Source organism: Osmerus mordax, chromosome 10 (assembly GCF_038355195.1).
Source record: "Osmerus mordax isolate fOsmMor3 chromosome 10, fOsmMor3.pri, whole genome shotgun sequence".
Taxonomy (NCBI): Eukaryota; Metazoa; Chordata; class Actinopteri; order Osmeriformes; family Osmeridae; genus Osmerus; species Osmerus mordax.
The window spans coordinates 17,797,640-17,812,529 of record NC_090059.1 but is presented as its reverse complement, the minus strand read 5'-3'; the positions used below and the strand labels follow the sequence as shown (position 1 = coordinate 17,812,529).

The 14,890-nt window shown below is 50.7% G+C and overlaps 1 protein-coding gene across 1 annotated transcript; it reads left to right on the top strand.

Annotated features, from left to right (window-relative positions):
* The first annotated feature begins 1,663 nt into the window (after positions 1–1,663).
* On the top strand, positions 1,664–14,890 carry LOC136950056 (carnitine O-palmitoyltransferase 1, liver isoform-like). Its single transcript, XM_067244142.1, has 20 exons — positions 1,664–1,812; positions 5,707–5,849; positions 6,653–6,792; positions 6,948–7,122; positions 7,402–7,503; positions 7,651–7,788; positions 8,265–8,342; positions 8,994–9,101; positions 9,889–9,976; positions 10,744–10,939; positions 11,209–11,397; positions 12,118–12,223; positions 12,344–12,460; positions 12,835–12,999; positions 13,181–13,309; positions 13,518–13,673; positions 13,833–13,946; positions 14,033–14,125; positions 14,394–14,548; positions 14,887–14,890. The coding sequence occupies exons 2-20, from the start codon at positions 5,709–5,711 to the stop codon at positions 14,888–14,890; spliced, it is 2,394 nt and encodes a 797-aa protein (XP_067100243.1). The 5' UTR covers positions 1,664–1,812; positions 5,707–5,708.

Here is a 14,890-nt window from a genome sequence, read left to right as displayed (position 1 = left end):
AGCGGTTCCCAACCTGTGGTCCGCTAGGATAATTCAGGTGTGCCGACAAACCAATAAAAACCAAAGTATGAAAAATTAATACATAGGCTATTTATATATATACTGTTGGTAAATGATTATAAAAATTCGTACTAATTTTAAAATGACATTTTGAAAGAGCAACTGACATTTCCGCCTGAGATTGCATATGCACACTTCAATCCATGCACGCATCATTTCCGCATATTGCATAATCCAGGTCAACAACTTCCAGTTATGCAAATTCTCAAACACAAAATGCAATTTTTCAAGGAGTTTGGGTCATCTTCCCAAAATGACAATCAACGATGTAGGCCTACAAAGGATTCTATGTTACTGCCCTTCAAGCAAGAGGGAAAAGGGGTTCAAATTTTACTTTTAGTGCTAAATCAACAATTACGAATGTAAGGTTTATCTAATTCACTCAGTAAACGTAGCTAGCTAGCTAGACTAGCTCTAGCTATCTAGGATTTCAGCAGTAACGTTAGCTAGGCTAGCTAGCTAACATTTTTTTGCTATAATATAGGCTAATGTACTCAATTATCTGTCAGCTTGCTTGCTGTTCAATTCCCGGCCGTGCCAAAACAATTACGTTGTGTCCTTGGACAAGGCACTTCACCTTATTTGCCTCGGGGAATGTCCCTGTAGCCTACTTACTTTAAGTCGCTCTGGATAAGAGCGTCTGCTAAATGACTAAATGTAAAATGTAAATGTTAGAGAGCAATACCTAAAGGTTAACACAACCTGTTCTAGTTATTAAAAGTCACGTTTCTAACTTTACCGGAAGTTCTAGATATATCCTGGCCGTGGTAGTTACGCAGGTTACACTACCTGTCTTTACAATGTGTGCTTAGCCTACTGTGGCGCTGATGGACACTTTGTCTTTTCTCAAATACCTTTAGCCGTGAAAGCGAACTGTTTGTCTCCCGTGGTGTTAAACATGTGTGATAAACGTTAATGAATTGAACGGATGAGATGTGCGGCCGCAAAAATATTTGAGCTCTGCAAGTGGGCAAAGTGGAAAAGGTCGGGAATGGCTGGCCAGGGGCGTAGCCACGTGGTGGCCAGGGGGGGCCACGGCCACCATTAGTCAGAGAATGGCCACCTCGCCGCCCCCCCTCCCCCCAACCTCACTTTTTTTTTTTTTCTTTTTTTTTTTTTTTCTTCCTGGACAGAAACGGTGTAAAGCTGAAAAAAATGTATTTGTATATTTTTTTTATAAAGTCGTCTTATATTGGCATTTGTCACATGCTACAAGCCCCATATTCGCAACATGTTGGTCCACGCCCCCATCAACAGTGCAAGACACAAACCAACTTACCTGCATTCTGACAGCGCTTCAATGGAGACTAGCAGCTAACCACTGGATACCTTTAGAAAACTGCTGCTCTGAGTGATGCAGTGTGTGAGTTTTAAAATAGTCGTTTTTGACAATCAAGTGCCACCCCAAATAAAAGACTGGCCAGAGCTGGCCCCCCCAGAAATAATGTCCTGGCTACGCCCCTGTGGCTGGCCCAGGCTATGTGATGTTCGCTATCGCGATCATGGCCCCTTCACTTCTAGGGGCGGTCCTGTAGCAGGGGGTCGGTGGGGGCCAATCGGTTTGAGTTTCATAGATACGGTCGCAGTCTGGAGGTTAACCATCAGTTTATCGTCAAACATTCCATGCAAACGAGAAGAGACGTTGATCGGTCCCTGCAACTAGAGACGGAAGAAGTCTCATCGACGTCAGAAGTTAGCTTCAGTTGACTGCTGACAGTACTCGAATATTCTGTTTCCTATTTTCCCACCCAGGTATGTTGACCAGACGGATTATTTCAACGTTTAATTGTTTGCTTAGACACACATGATCAATTAGAAAGTGGTCAACTGGAAATGGTCTTGGATGAGATTGCGTCTCAAATTCATTCTTACCAGGTGTCGTTGACAGAATTGGCAGACACAGGACGAGTCAGGAAACATGGAACAACACCGGCCAGCTAAATGATCAAACTAGGCGCTACTGTAGCTACTACAGTACTAGCTAATATCAAGTTAGGAGTTTGTATTCCACATGCTTAGTGCTTACTAGTCAATCAGCGTGTTAAAACGGTACAATTAAGTCTAGGTCTTGGACATTTGTGCCCACATGCAAGCCGACTAGCTAGCTAGATGGCCAGTTAGCCTCGAAACTAGCTCGCTAGCTTGTGAACCTTGTTTTACTATGTTTAAATTAAAACTGACTAGACTAGCTAGCTCCCGTTCTAGTCTGGCAACACAATAGTGCTAGCTAACGTTATCGTCAATATCGAACATAGTTAAGTTCACTAGTATCATCTCCATTCAGCCCGTTGAAAGATAACAGCACTTTACATCCAGTAGTATGCTACCGCTAACCGGCCTTATATGTAGACTACTAGTCGCGTAATATTCAAGTAGTTTGGACCGCTAGTCTAGCTGTTCACGACCCGAGCTCCTTACGGTATGTTACGGTCCAGTGCTGCTAGGATGCACGGCTCGAACGCTGCCTTAGTCTCCTCTAACTTCAGCGAAAGCGTGTTGACGTTTTTAGTAATTGGTATACTTTTTCACTCCCCCTGGTACGATTGTGTTCACACTTGCGGCAGTGGCGAAGTAGGCTACATTGTTGGTCTTCATAACAAGTCAATAAGGGAGTTCATGTTGGCTTGAAAATAATACTTCTAGCTGTTTGAAAGCTGACTAGTCTACCACTTCGGAGTAGCTATATAGGTTATGTACGCTATGGATCAGTGCACAGGTCCACATCAGTAGATTCGCTTACTCATTACTTCCAGCAGATAATGTACCGTTTGCAGATTGTATGTCATTGAATAATAGGTAAATACCACTCAATGACCCTTTGCTCTTTCACCCAGAAGCCTTTATCTATCTAGCTAATGCACAGTGGACTGGACACATATATGACAGTAGGTCAGTTATGTCACCATCAGTAACCCCATCCCCCTGCAAAGAAATGTAAGAAATAAGTGTCACTCTCCGCCCATTGGGAAGCGTTGTGTGAGCTATCCATTCAAGTCAAACATTGACAGCACCACCTGGTAACTAAGACTTTTTGAATCGTTGCTATTGTTTCCTTCTACCTGAATGTACCTCTGATGTTATGACAGATGGCAATAATAAAAAATAAAAAAAACGGACCGCTTGCTGTTGCTACGGTGAGGCAAAGGCCTAAACCATAATGACAATGATTACCGATTCTATTTTGGTAGTGTTTTTTTAGCTCTACCTTAAGATAAAGGACCATAACACTAGATTGCTCAGTGTGAACATAACTGTGTGTGTGTGCATGCGTGCATTTGGTTGATTTTAATGGGACAGTTCATCCCAATAAACTAAGACATACCATATTCTTCCTCATACTTGTAGAGCTGATCTAGCCCAGTACTAGAACGCTGGGCCTAGCCCACTCCAGTACAGAGCCCAGTACAGTACAGTGCCTAGCCCAGTACAGAGCCCAGTACAGTACAGTGCCTAGCCCAGTACAGTACAGAGCCCAGTATAGTACAGTGCCCAGTACAGTACAGTGCCCAGTACAGTGCCTAGTACAGTGCCTAGCCCAGTACAGTACAGAGCCCAGTATAGTACAGTGCCCAGTACAGTACAGTGCCCAGTACAGTGCCCAGTACAGTGCCTAGTACAGTGCTTAGTACAGTGCCTAGCCCAGTACAGTGCCCAGTACAGTACAGTGCCCAGTACAGTGCCTAGCCCAGTACAGTGCCCAGTACAGCACAGTGCCCAGCCCACTACCACAGCGTGTGACTTGGCTGACCAGACTAGGAGTTCAAACATGACTGCTGTCAGCTTGCCATAGGGGCCCTATAGTCAGGGGACGTCTACCTTTCACCCAGTTTAGTCCTATACCACCCCCTCTCTCCCCCAAACCCTCTCCCTCCCTCCCCTCTCTGTCTCAAACGCTCTCCTATTCCTCTGTTCTCCCTGCTGCTCCTCTCTCTCCTTCCCCCCTCTCCCCTGCCCACCTCCCATTCCTCCCTCCTCTTGGCCTGGTAGTTTTCCACCCGTCTGTGCAGGAAGAGGAAAGAGGAGATGAGGAGAGCAGACTGAGAGCTCAGCTGGGGTGTTCAGGCAGATCTTCTCAGCAGTGGTTTGTGGGTCCGGTGTTCTGCAATCTCTTCAGACATCAGTAGGATCAAAGTGAATCTCTGTCAGGTGTCAGTGCATCCAGAATCCCTGTTACGCCTCTCACAGAACACAAATAGCCACGGAAGTGGAAGATTGTATCCTGGACGAGGCCTTGTTTAACCCTCGTGCTGCCTTCGGGTCACATGACCCAAAGGTTCATAACGAACCATCGTTGTGTTTACCCAATTTTACCCAATACAAAAACAAATAAAAATTATTTTCTTTTAACCTTTGCAATGTGGGGGGTCTGAGACAGCCCAACGGTTAAAAGAAAATGCTTCACTTTGTTTTTGTATTTGGTAAAGTTGTCGCAATACGACGGTGGGTCACAATGACTGATGGGTCAGAATGACCCGAAGATAACACAAGGGTTAACACCTGTCCAGCAGGAATCAGGCCCGGATCTGAGCAGGATGAGTGATGAAACAAGCAGTCTTGCCAGCGTGCGTGTGTGTGTGTGTGTGTGTGTGTGTACGTGTGAGTGATATGCTGTGCTGCCAGTGCTCATCTGAACAGAAGGTGTGTGTGTGTGTGTTGGCAGCCAGGACAGGCTGTAGTGGCCATCGCTGATCTCCACTGCTGTTAGTCCTTGGCAGGGCCAACCATTCATCTGCCACTCGCCTCTCTCTTTCTCTTTGTTGTCTCTCTTTCTGTCTGTCTCTTTCTCTATCCTATCTTTTGCTTTTCCCCTTTCAACTACTGAAACTGAACTAAATTCAAGTTGTTGATCCCCAAGGAAATTCTTGAGTTTGCTCTCCTCTCTCTCTCTCCTCTCTCTTGCAGTCTTTCTCTCCATCACTCTCTCTCCATCTCACTCTCTCTCCATCTCACGCTCTCCCAGGCCAACTCTGAGGTCAGGGGATGGTGTGTGTGTGTGTGTGTCTACATGGCATGTGTAATGAGCAGATGTGTCTATAGACACTGGCTTCCCCTCCAGGCGTTATGGGTAGCCTAGTTATGGGGACAAAAAAATCTATCCTGTGTTAACGGACCCAGCCTGTCCTGGACAGCTGCTGCTCCGGCGGCCCTCAACCTTGATTGGACCAATCCTTTCGCTCCATCAAGCAGACAGTGTGTTGCTACTGGAGGAATCATCCATCAGTCATTGCGGTTCAGCCCACTTTTACGCCCCATGACGGAAGCATGGTGTGTGAGGAGTCAGTTGGCTGAGCGGTGAGGGAGTCGGGCTAGTAATCCGAAGGTTGCCGGTCATGCCAACTGACGTTGTGTCCTTGGGCAAGGCACTTCACCCTACTTGCCTCGGGGGAATGTCCCTGTACTTACTGTAAGTCGCTCTGGATAAGAGCGTCTGCTAAATGACTAAATGTAAATGTGTGAACTGAAGTATTTACTGGATGTTACGTATTTACTGAGCAGCTAGCGTAGCTGAGATGTGGGGGCTGTGCACTGTGCTTGGTAAATACAGACCGTCTCTTGACCACCAAACCTGTTATCTTTTATCCTGTTCCCATGTCCTCCATCTCCTCAACTCAATATTGATCTGTGTGTGTGTGTGTGTGTGTGCAGCCATGGCGGAGGCTCACCAGGCTGTGGCGTTCCAGTTCACGGTGACGCCCGAGGGCATCGACCTGCAGCTGTCCCACCAGGCCCTCACCCAGATCTACCTGTCAGGCCTGCGCTCCTGGAAGAAGAGGCTCATACGCATCAAGGTATACGCTTACCTCACACTCCTACCTCACACACGCACGTACCTCACACACATGTACCTCACACGCACGTACCACACACACGTACCTCACACACACGTGCCTCACACACACACACGTACCTCACACTCACACACGCACGTACCACACACTCCTACCTCACACACGCACGTACCACACACACGTACCTCACACACACGTGCCTCACACACACACACGTACCTCACACTCACACACGCACGTACCACACACACGTACCTCACACGCACGTACCTCACACACACACACACGTACCTCACACGCACGTACCTCACACACACACACGTACCACACACACACGTACCTCACACTCACACACGCACGTACCACACACACGTACCTCACACGCAAGTACCTCACACACACATACCTCACACGCACGTACCTCACTCACACACGTACCTCACACGCACATACCTCACACACACACGCACGTACCTCACACACACGTACCTCACACGCACGTACCTCACACACACACACATACCTCACACGCACGTACCTCACTCACACACGTACCTCACACGCACGTACCTCACACACACACGCACGTACCTCACACACACGTACCTCACACACACACGTACCTCACACGCACGTACCTCACACACACACACGTACCTCACACGCACGTACCTCACACACACACACATGTACCTCACACACACACGTACCTCACACACACACTGTGGTGACTGTGGTGACCGTGGTGACCGTGGTGACCGTGGTGATGATAGAACTGCCCCCCTGTCTCTTCCCCCTGACAGAACAGTGTGATCACGGGCGTCTACCCCGCCAGCCCCTCCTCCTGGCTGTTCGTGGTCATCGCCATCCTGGCCACCATGTACACACGCTCCGACCCCTCCATGGGTCTCATCGCCAAGATACAGGAGCACCTGCCTGCCAGGTACACACACCTCATATACACACACACTGTAGAAGCTAGCAATAGTTGGGTTTCCTTGAGTATGTGCGGTAACAGTCTAGAAAGTTCTGTAGAACCTTTCTGAAAAAGTCTCTTTTCCTCTCTCCTTCCCCCTCTCCCCCCTCTCCTCCCCCCAGCAGCCAGTCTCTGAGCAGTCAGAGTCAGGTGGTGGTGTCTGCGGTGGTGTTCAGCACCCTGCTGTGGCTGGCTCTCATCTTCACCATGAGGCTCTGCCTGAAGCAGCTTCTCTCCTACCACCGCTGGATGTTCGAGCAGCACGGCAAGATGTCCATCACCACCAAAGTCTGGCTGGTCAGTGTACACACACACACACACACACACACACACACACACACACACACACACACACACACACATACACACACACACACACACACACACACACACACACACACACACACACACACACACACACACACACACACACACACACAGACTTATACTACAGATTCTCTCATCCATTTCTTCAGAAGGATATTGTTGTGCAGGACTGCTACAAACACACTCACAAACATACACCCCTTACCTGTGTGTATGTGTGTGTGTGTGTGTGTGTGTGTGTGCGCGCAGGCTCTGGTGCGCATGTTCTCAGGTAGGCAGCCCCTGCTGTACAGCTACCAGGGCTCCCTGCCCAACCTGCCCCTGCCTGCCGTCAAGGACACCATGAAGAGGGTGAGACACCCTGGTCACCTCACACACACACTCACTCTCTCTCACACACTCACACACACACCCTGGTCACCACACACACACCCTGGTCACCTCACACACACTCTCTCGCACACACCCTGACCCTCATCATCATTTTTTTCCCTCCAGTATCTGGAGTCAGCTCGTCCTCTGATGAACGACGAGGAGTTTGAGGGCATAGTGTCTCTGGCGGCCCAGTTTGAGAGCAGTCTGGCCAACCGGCTGCAGTGGTACCTCAAACTGAAGACCTTCTGGGCGTCCAACTACGTAAGCACCCGGAGGGGAGAGGGGTGGAGGAGGGGAGAGGGGTGGAGGAGGGGAGAGGGGTGGATGGAAGGGAGACCCTTCACACACCCCCCTCCCCCCAACCACACACACATGGCTCTGCCTTCTGAAGCCAATTTAAAATCCCATCAATGATGCAAGTCTTTCTTGCTTGCTGGTGTTGTGTTGAATGATTCATCACGGCTAACTGTCTAAGCAGAGGGGGGTGAATCTACGCAGTCCGTTATATTCTTGATTGGATGGTGTTCTTGGTTACAGAGATTTTCCCCCTGATGTGTCAATGTGTTATTATTTGGTGTGCCTGCCTGGTATTTTTTGCACTACATAGACAATGTGTATGGATAAGAGCGTCTGCTAAATGACTAAATGTGTACAACATTTTTCAAAAGTTTTTTTCACAACTTGTGAAAATCCTCTGACAGTGTGTGTGAGTCCTCTGACAGTGTGTGTCTTCTCAGGTGAGCGACTGGTGGGAGGAGTACATCTACCTGAGGGGGCGGAGTCCCATCATGGTCAACAGCAACTACTACGGCATGGTACGTTCCTGTGTTCCCCCCGTGCTCCTACGGCATGGTACGTTCCTGTGTTCCCCCCGTGCTCCTACGGCATGGTACGTTCCTGTGTTCCCCCCGTGCTCCTACGGCATGGTACGTTCCTGTGTTCCCCCCGTGCTCCTACGGCATGGTACGTTCCTGTGTTCCCCCCGTGCTCCTACGACATGGTACGTTCATGTGTTCCCCCCGTGCTCCTACGGCATGGTACGTTCCTGTGTTCCCCCCGTGCTCCTATGGCATGGTACGTTCCTGTGTTCCCCCCGTGCTCCTACGACATGGTACGTTCATGTGTTCCCCCCGTGCTCCTACGGCATGGTACGTTCCTGTGTTCCCCCCGTGCTCCTACGGCATGGTATGTTCCTGTGTTCCCCCTGCGCTCCTCCCTCACAGCAGGTCCCACTCTCCCTCCCATATCTTCCTCTCCTCTGCTCTCCCCTTCCACCTCCATACACCCTTTGACCTGGTTGGGCTCATTAAACATGATTGTATTGGTTTGACATTGGGGACATTTCAGCTACGGAAAGAATGCCATTAATTCCATTAATAATACATTCTTCCTCCCTCCACCCGTCTCTCCCTTTCTCCCTCTCTCCTTCCCTTTCTCTCTCACTCCATCCTCCTCCCCCTTCTCAGGACTTCCTGTTTGTGACCCCCACCCCCATCCAGGCAGCCCGCGCGGGTAACACTCTCCACGCCATCCTGCTGTACCACAGGAAGCTACACCGGGAGGAGATCAAGCCTGTGAGTTCAGCTGCCCGGAGCCTGCCACCCACCCACCTCCTCCACCCAGCACACACACCACCTCTCCTCCACCCAGCACACACACCACCTCTCCTCCACCCAGCACACACACCACCTCTCCTCCACCCAGCACTCACCCACACATGCAGACAGGCCTGATAGACAGAACAGCAGGAGAGAGATCAGAGGTGCAGTTTGAACATTGTTCTGGTGGTTTAGTCAAAGAAAGAAACACAAAGAAACCTCATCTCAGCTACACTTGATATTAGAGCCCGACCGATAAAGGATTTTTATGGCCGATACCGATACGAATATTTGGTGATTTAAAAATACGATATTCCGATATCGGCCGATTTTTTTATATATATATATAGAAAGAAACGCATAACAAAACAAACTGATTTCCCGAACATTAGTTATTTGTAGTTTACATTTAGTCATGTTTAGCAGACGCTCTATATAAATATCGGTCGGGCTCTACTTGATATGCTGTTTGTGTGTGTCACCTGGTGTCCTAAAGTTACGTGTGTGTGTGTGTGTGTGTGTGTGTGTGTGTTATTGTATGTGTGAAGTGAACATCCATCACTGTTCTGTCCCCTTTGGATTGTTTTCTGGTTTGGTTATTTCCCATTACCTGTCCATGCTCTCATCCCACCTCATCTCCCTTCCTTCCCATCCTCCCTCTCTCCCCTCATCCTTGCTCCCCCCCTCTTTCTTCCTCCTCCTCTCCCTCTCTCCTTCTCCTCCCTCTCTCTCTCTCTCTCCTCCCTCTCTCCTCCTCCTCCAGAGTCGTGTTCCAGGCACGTTTATTCCTCTCTGTGCTGCTCAGTGTGAGAGGATGTTCAACACCACACGCACTCCTGGAGAGGAGACTGGTAATCACACACACACACACACACACAGCTTGTAGGAGGAGGGAGGGGGCTGGTCTGTGGTCTGGTCTGTATGTGATCTCCTGTCACATTTGTAATTCACATTTGTCGTCCTGATATGTCGGCCGTGGGAACACAGCTCTGTCATCTCCTCATGTCGTCCATCTTGTCTGTCCAGTGTGTCTGTGGCTGTACTCTGGAAGAATGCTGCTGCTAACTCTGTTTGATCTAACTCTGTTCTTCACTTTGCTCCACCTTTCCCTTCCTTTTAACCTCCACCCTGTTCCTGTTATCATGTTGCTCTCCCTCTCCATCCCTCCTCCTTTCCCTTTGTTGTTCCTCCTCTCTTCCTCCGTTCCTCCTCCTCACCCCTCTGGTCTTGTTCTCTGCTGGTTCCTTGCCTGGTCTTCTTCTCCGCTGGTTCCTGGTCTTGTTCTGCGCTGGTTCCTGGTCTTGGTGTTAGTGGTTGTTGAGGTCTGCGGTGCCCTGCTGCTCTTATCAGTTTGAGCGGATGTTCTCCTCTTGTCGGCTCCCAGGAACCGTAACAGGTAGTTTGACCACCAGGCCCCGCCCTCCAGCCCCCCCCCCCCCCCCCCCCGGCCCAGTCTGACTGTGTTGTTCTCCACCTTTTTCCTGTGTGTTGTCATGGTGACCTGATCCTGCCCCCTACCCTGATGACTGTCATGTAAATCCATACTCTCTCTCTCTCTCCCTCCCTGTCTCTCTCCCTCCTTGTCTCCATCTCTCACCCCTCCTCCCCCTTCCCACAGACACGGTGCAGCACTGGCAGGACAGTGACTATGTGGTGGTGTACCACCGGGGTCGCTACTTCCGCTTGTGGATGTACAGCGCCGGGCGGCTGCTCTCACCGCGGGAGGTGGAGTCACAGGTGCAGCGTATCCTTGACGACCCATCAGCCCCCTCGCCCGGCGAGGACAAGCTGGGGGCTCTGACCGCCGGGGACAGGTGAGCCTGGACACGCCTCTGGGGACAAGCTATCCACCCATCTATACACCTGATCCTCCTATACACCTCATGTCAGTCCATCCATTCATGTGTCTATGCTGTGTGCTGGCTAGGGCAGCACCTTGCTGTGTGCTGGCTAGGGCAGCACCTTGCTGTGTGCTGGCTAGGGCAGCACCTTGCTGTGTGCTGGCTAGGGCAGCACCTCTGTATCCTGCGTATCTTCCATCCTCAGTACCTAACCCAAGCTCCTGTTGTGTTCACCTTCCCAGAATCCCCTGGGCCAAAGCCAGGAAGCAGTTCTTCAGCTCAGGGGTGAACAAGCGCTCGCTGGACTGCATCGAGAAGGCGGCGTTCTTCGTCACGCTGGACGACGAGGAGCAAGGCATGATGGGAGAAGACCCGGGCGCCAGTCTGGACCGTTACGCCAAGTCTCTTCTCCATGGGAAGTGTTACGACAGGTGAGCTGGAGGCTGTTAGTCTGAGGGGGATTCTAACAGCTGCCACAACTTGTGGAGCTGCTTATGTGACGCCCCAGGCTAGCTAGCCACTAGCGTTATGCGTATCTGTAAAGGTGGGTTTTAGAGCCAGACCAATTTGTCGGCGGGCCGAATGTATTGGCGGGTCGATATTAGGCATTTTCAAAACTATCGGTATCGGCATTTTTTATGAAACGAATGACGAAACAGCCTTCAACCATGTTATGAGTGTTGGCGTTGCATAGTTTGTCCACCAGAGGGCACTCTACAACGACCCTGTTGGCAACACTCAGGTTTAGAACGTGACAAACCCTACAACCAGCTGATCCAGTAAGAGTCGGGCAGAGTGTTAGGGAAATCTTTATGTTTTGTTACTCTTTTCTGGATATTTTTTTTTTTATATATATATATATATCGGCCGATAAATCTGATTTTTAAATCACCAGATATTTGTAACGATATCGGCCTTCAAAATCCTTTATCGGTCGGGCTCTAGTGGGTTTAACTGTGGTGGTTTAAGCTAGCTCGCTAGTTAGCAGATGCCTTCTCTACCCAACAGTCAATACCATCAGAAGGCTTTCAGAAAGTTACATTTGTTGTTAGTTGTTGATGCTGATCATGTTGATGCTGATGAGGTTGTTAATGCTAATGAGGTTGTTGTTGCTGTGGTTACTGATCTGTGGTTGCCGTGGGTCCTGCCAGGTGGTTTGACAAGTCGTTCTCCGTGGTGATCTACAAGAACGGGAAGAACGGGCTGAACGCGGAGCACTCCTGGGCCGACGCCCCCGTGGTCGCACACCTGTGGGAGGTAAGACCCCCTGCTGGGATTGGCCCAAACATGCCAGAACACCACCATACAGGCCTGCTATTGGTCCTTTTAAGGCATAGTCATGGCCGTCAGTGTACATGACTGTGTGTGTGTGTCCAGTATGCGCTGGCCACAGACAGTTTCCAGCTGGGCTACAACGAGGAGGGGCATTGTAAAGGAGAAGTGGACCAGTCTATACCCCCTCCCCAGAAACTCACCTGGGACATCTCCACACAGGTCAGCTGCCTGTCTAGCTGTCTGCCTGTCTCTGTCTCCCTGTCTAGCTGTCTGCCTGTCTCTCTGTCCCTGTCTAGCTGTCTGCCTGTCTCTGTCTCCCTGTCTAGCTGTCTGCCTGTCTCTGTCTCCCTGTCTAGCTGTCTGCCTGTCTCTCTGTCCCTGTCTAGCTGTCTGCCTGTCTCTGTCTCCCTGTCTAGCTGTCTGCCTGTCTCTCTGTCCCTGTGTAGCGGTCTGCCTGTCTCTGTCTCCCTGTCTAGCTGTCTGCCTGTCTCTCTGTCCCTGTCTAGCTGTCTGCCTGTCTCTCTGTCCCTGTCTAGCTGTCTCTACCTCTTCTTGGCTGCTGTACTGAGTGTGTGTGTGTGTGTGTGTCCCAGTGCCAGGAGCAGGTGAGCAGGTCTCTGGAGGTGGCACAGGCCCTGGCTGATGACGTGGACTTCCATGTGTTCTCCTACCAGGAGTTTGGGAAGGGCAGGATGAAGAAGTGCAGGATCAGCCCCGACGCCTTCATCCAGCTTGCTCTGCAGCTGGCCTACTACAGGGTGCATACTCACACACACACACACACACCATATCACATGTTTCAGTGTTGTCGTATGACATTTTGCACTATAACCATCTATAACCATCTATAATCATAACAATACTAGTCTTGGAACTAAAATAACCTCATATCATCATGTCATTACTTTCCCCCTCCCCCACCTCTTCCCTCCCTCCCAGGATCGGGGGATGTTCTGTCTGACCTACGAGGCGTCCATGACCCGTCTCTTCAGGGAGGGCCGCACAGAGACGGTGCGCTCCTGCTCCAGCGAGGGCTGTGCCTTCGTCAAGGCGCTGGAGGGAGGAGAGGTACACTTAAACAAACAACCCTACTCTTCATAGGTTCATGTTAATCATCACTTTTATTTAGACACAAAATCCTCCCTTTATATGAGACTTAATCCACCCTGCCGGAAACTGGAAGTCACATCAGAACTTCTTGCCCTCTTGCTTTCCTCCTATCTCATTCCTCTTTCTCTCCTCTTCTGCCTCTCTCCTTCTCGTCCTTGTCCACCAGGGGGCGGAGGTGTGCAGGAGGCTGCTCCGTACGGCAGCAGAGAAGCACCAGAACCTGTACCGCCTGGCCATGACGGGCGCCGGCATCGACCGCCACCTCTTCTGCCTCTATGTGGTCTCCAAGTACCTGGGGGTGGACTCTCCGTTCCTCAACCAGGTGCGGCCCCAACCTCACCCATCCTAACCTCTCCTCTGTCCCAACCTCACCTCTCCTCTCACCTCTCCTCTGTCCTAACCTCTCCTCACCTCTCCTCTGTCCTAACCTCTCCTCACCTCTCCTCTGTCCTCCTCTCTTCTGTGTCCGTGTCTGTTTCAGGTGCTGTCAGAGCCATGGCGTCTGTCCACCAGCCAGACTCCCGTCCAGCAGGTGGAGCTGTTCGACATGGTCAACCATCCAGAGTACATCTCCTGTGGAGGCGGCTTCGGCCCGGTCAGTACCAGCCTGCCCTCGGACCCCTGTCTGTGTAGTCATGAAGCCCCACCTGTGTAGTCATGACGACGTGCTCCCCTCTGCAGGTGGCAGATGATGGCTACGGCGTGTCTTACATCATCGTGGGAGAGAGCATGATCAACTTCCACATCTCCTGCAAGCACTCCTGCCCTCAGACTGTGAGTACACACACACACACACCCACACACTCAGACTGTGAGTAGACACACACACACACTCAGACTGTGAGTAGACACACACACACACACACACTCAGACTGTGAGTAGCCACACACACACACACACACACTCAGACTGTGAGTAGACACACACAGAGACACTGTGCATACCTAATAATACTCTTGAAGAGGTCTGTTATGAATTTAACGAGACAGTGTTTAGTTCCAGACTGTTCAGTGTGTGTGTGTGTGTGTTCCTTTCCATCAGGACTCTCACAAGTTTGGAGCTCAGATCAAACGAGCCCTGATGGACCTGCTGCAGCTGCTGTCCCCAGACCAAAGAGAACCTTCTAGAACTGGGAGGAGCCAGCACGAGGCCAGGGAGGGGAGGAGCCAGCACGAGGACAGGGAGGGGAGGAGCCAGCACGAGGACAGGGAGGGGAGGAGCCAGCACGAGGACAGGGAGGGGAGGAGCCAGCACGAGGACAGGGAGGGGAGGAGCCAGCACGAGGACAGGGAGGGGAGGAGCCAGCACGAGGACAGGCTGGGCCAGGCCAAGAAGGAGCTGTAGAGGAGAACCAGGAAGAAGAGGGGCGAGCAGAGGGAAGCAGGAAGTCCAGCGTGGTGGTGTGTGTGTGTGTGTGTGTGTGTGTGTCAGGTGGAGGAGGGTCTGGATGGCATAATGAGGTTTTAAAGGTAATTTAGTTTGAAAGTGTAGATGTTTGTTACTGTTGGAGCAGACACTGTCCTCTGTCCACCAGATAA

Bases quoted from the DNA above. Each gene is read 5' to 3' on its own strand.
- LOC136950056 (XM_067244142.1), top strand. From the start codon at position 5,709: ATGGCGGAGGCTCACCAGGCTGTGGCGTTCCAGTTCACGGTGACGCCC. The intron at 7,123-7,401 runs GTCAGTGTACAC...GTGTGCGCGCAG, and splicing joins TCACCACCAAAGTCTGGCTG to GCTCTGGTGCGCATGTTCTC. The intron at 13,310-13,517 runs GTACACTTAAAC...CTTGTCCACCAG, and splicing joins AGGCGCTGGAGGGAGGAGAG to GGGGCGGAGGTGTGCAGGAG.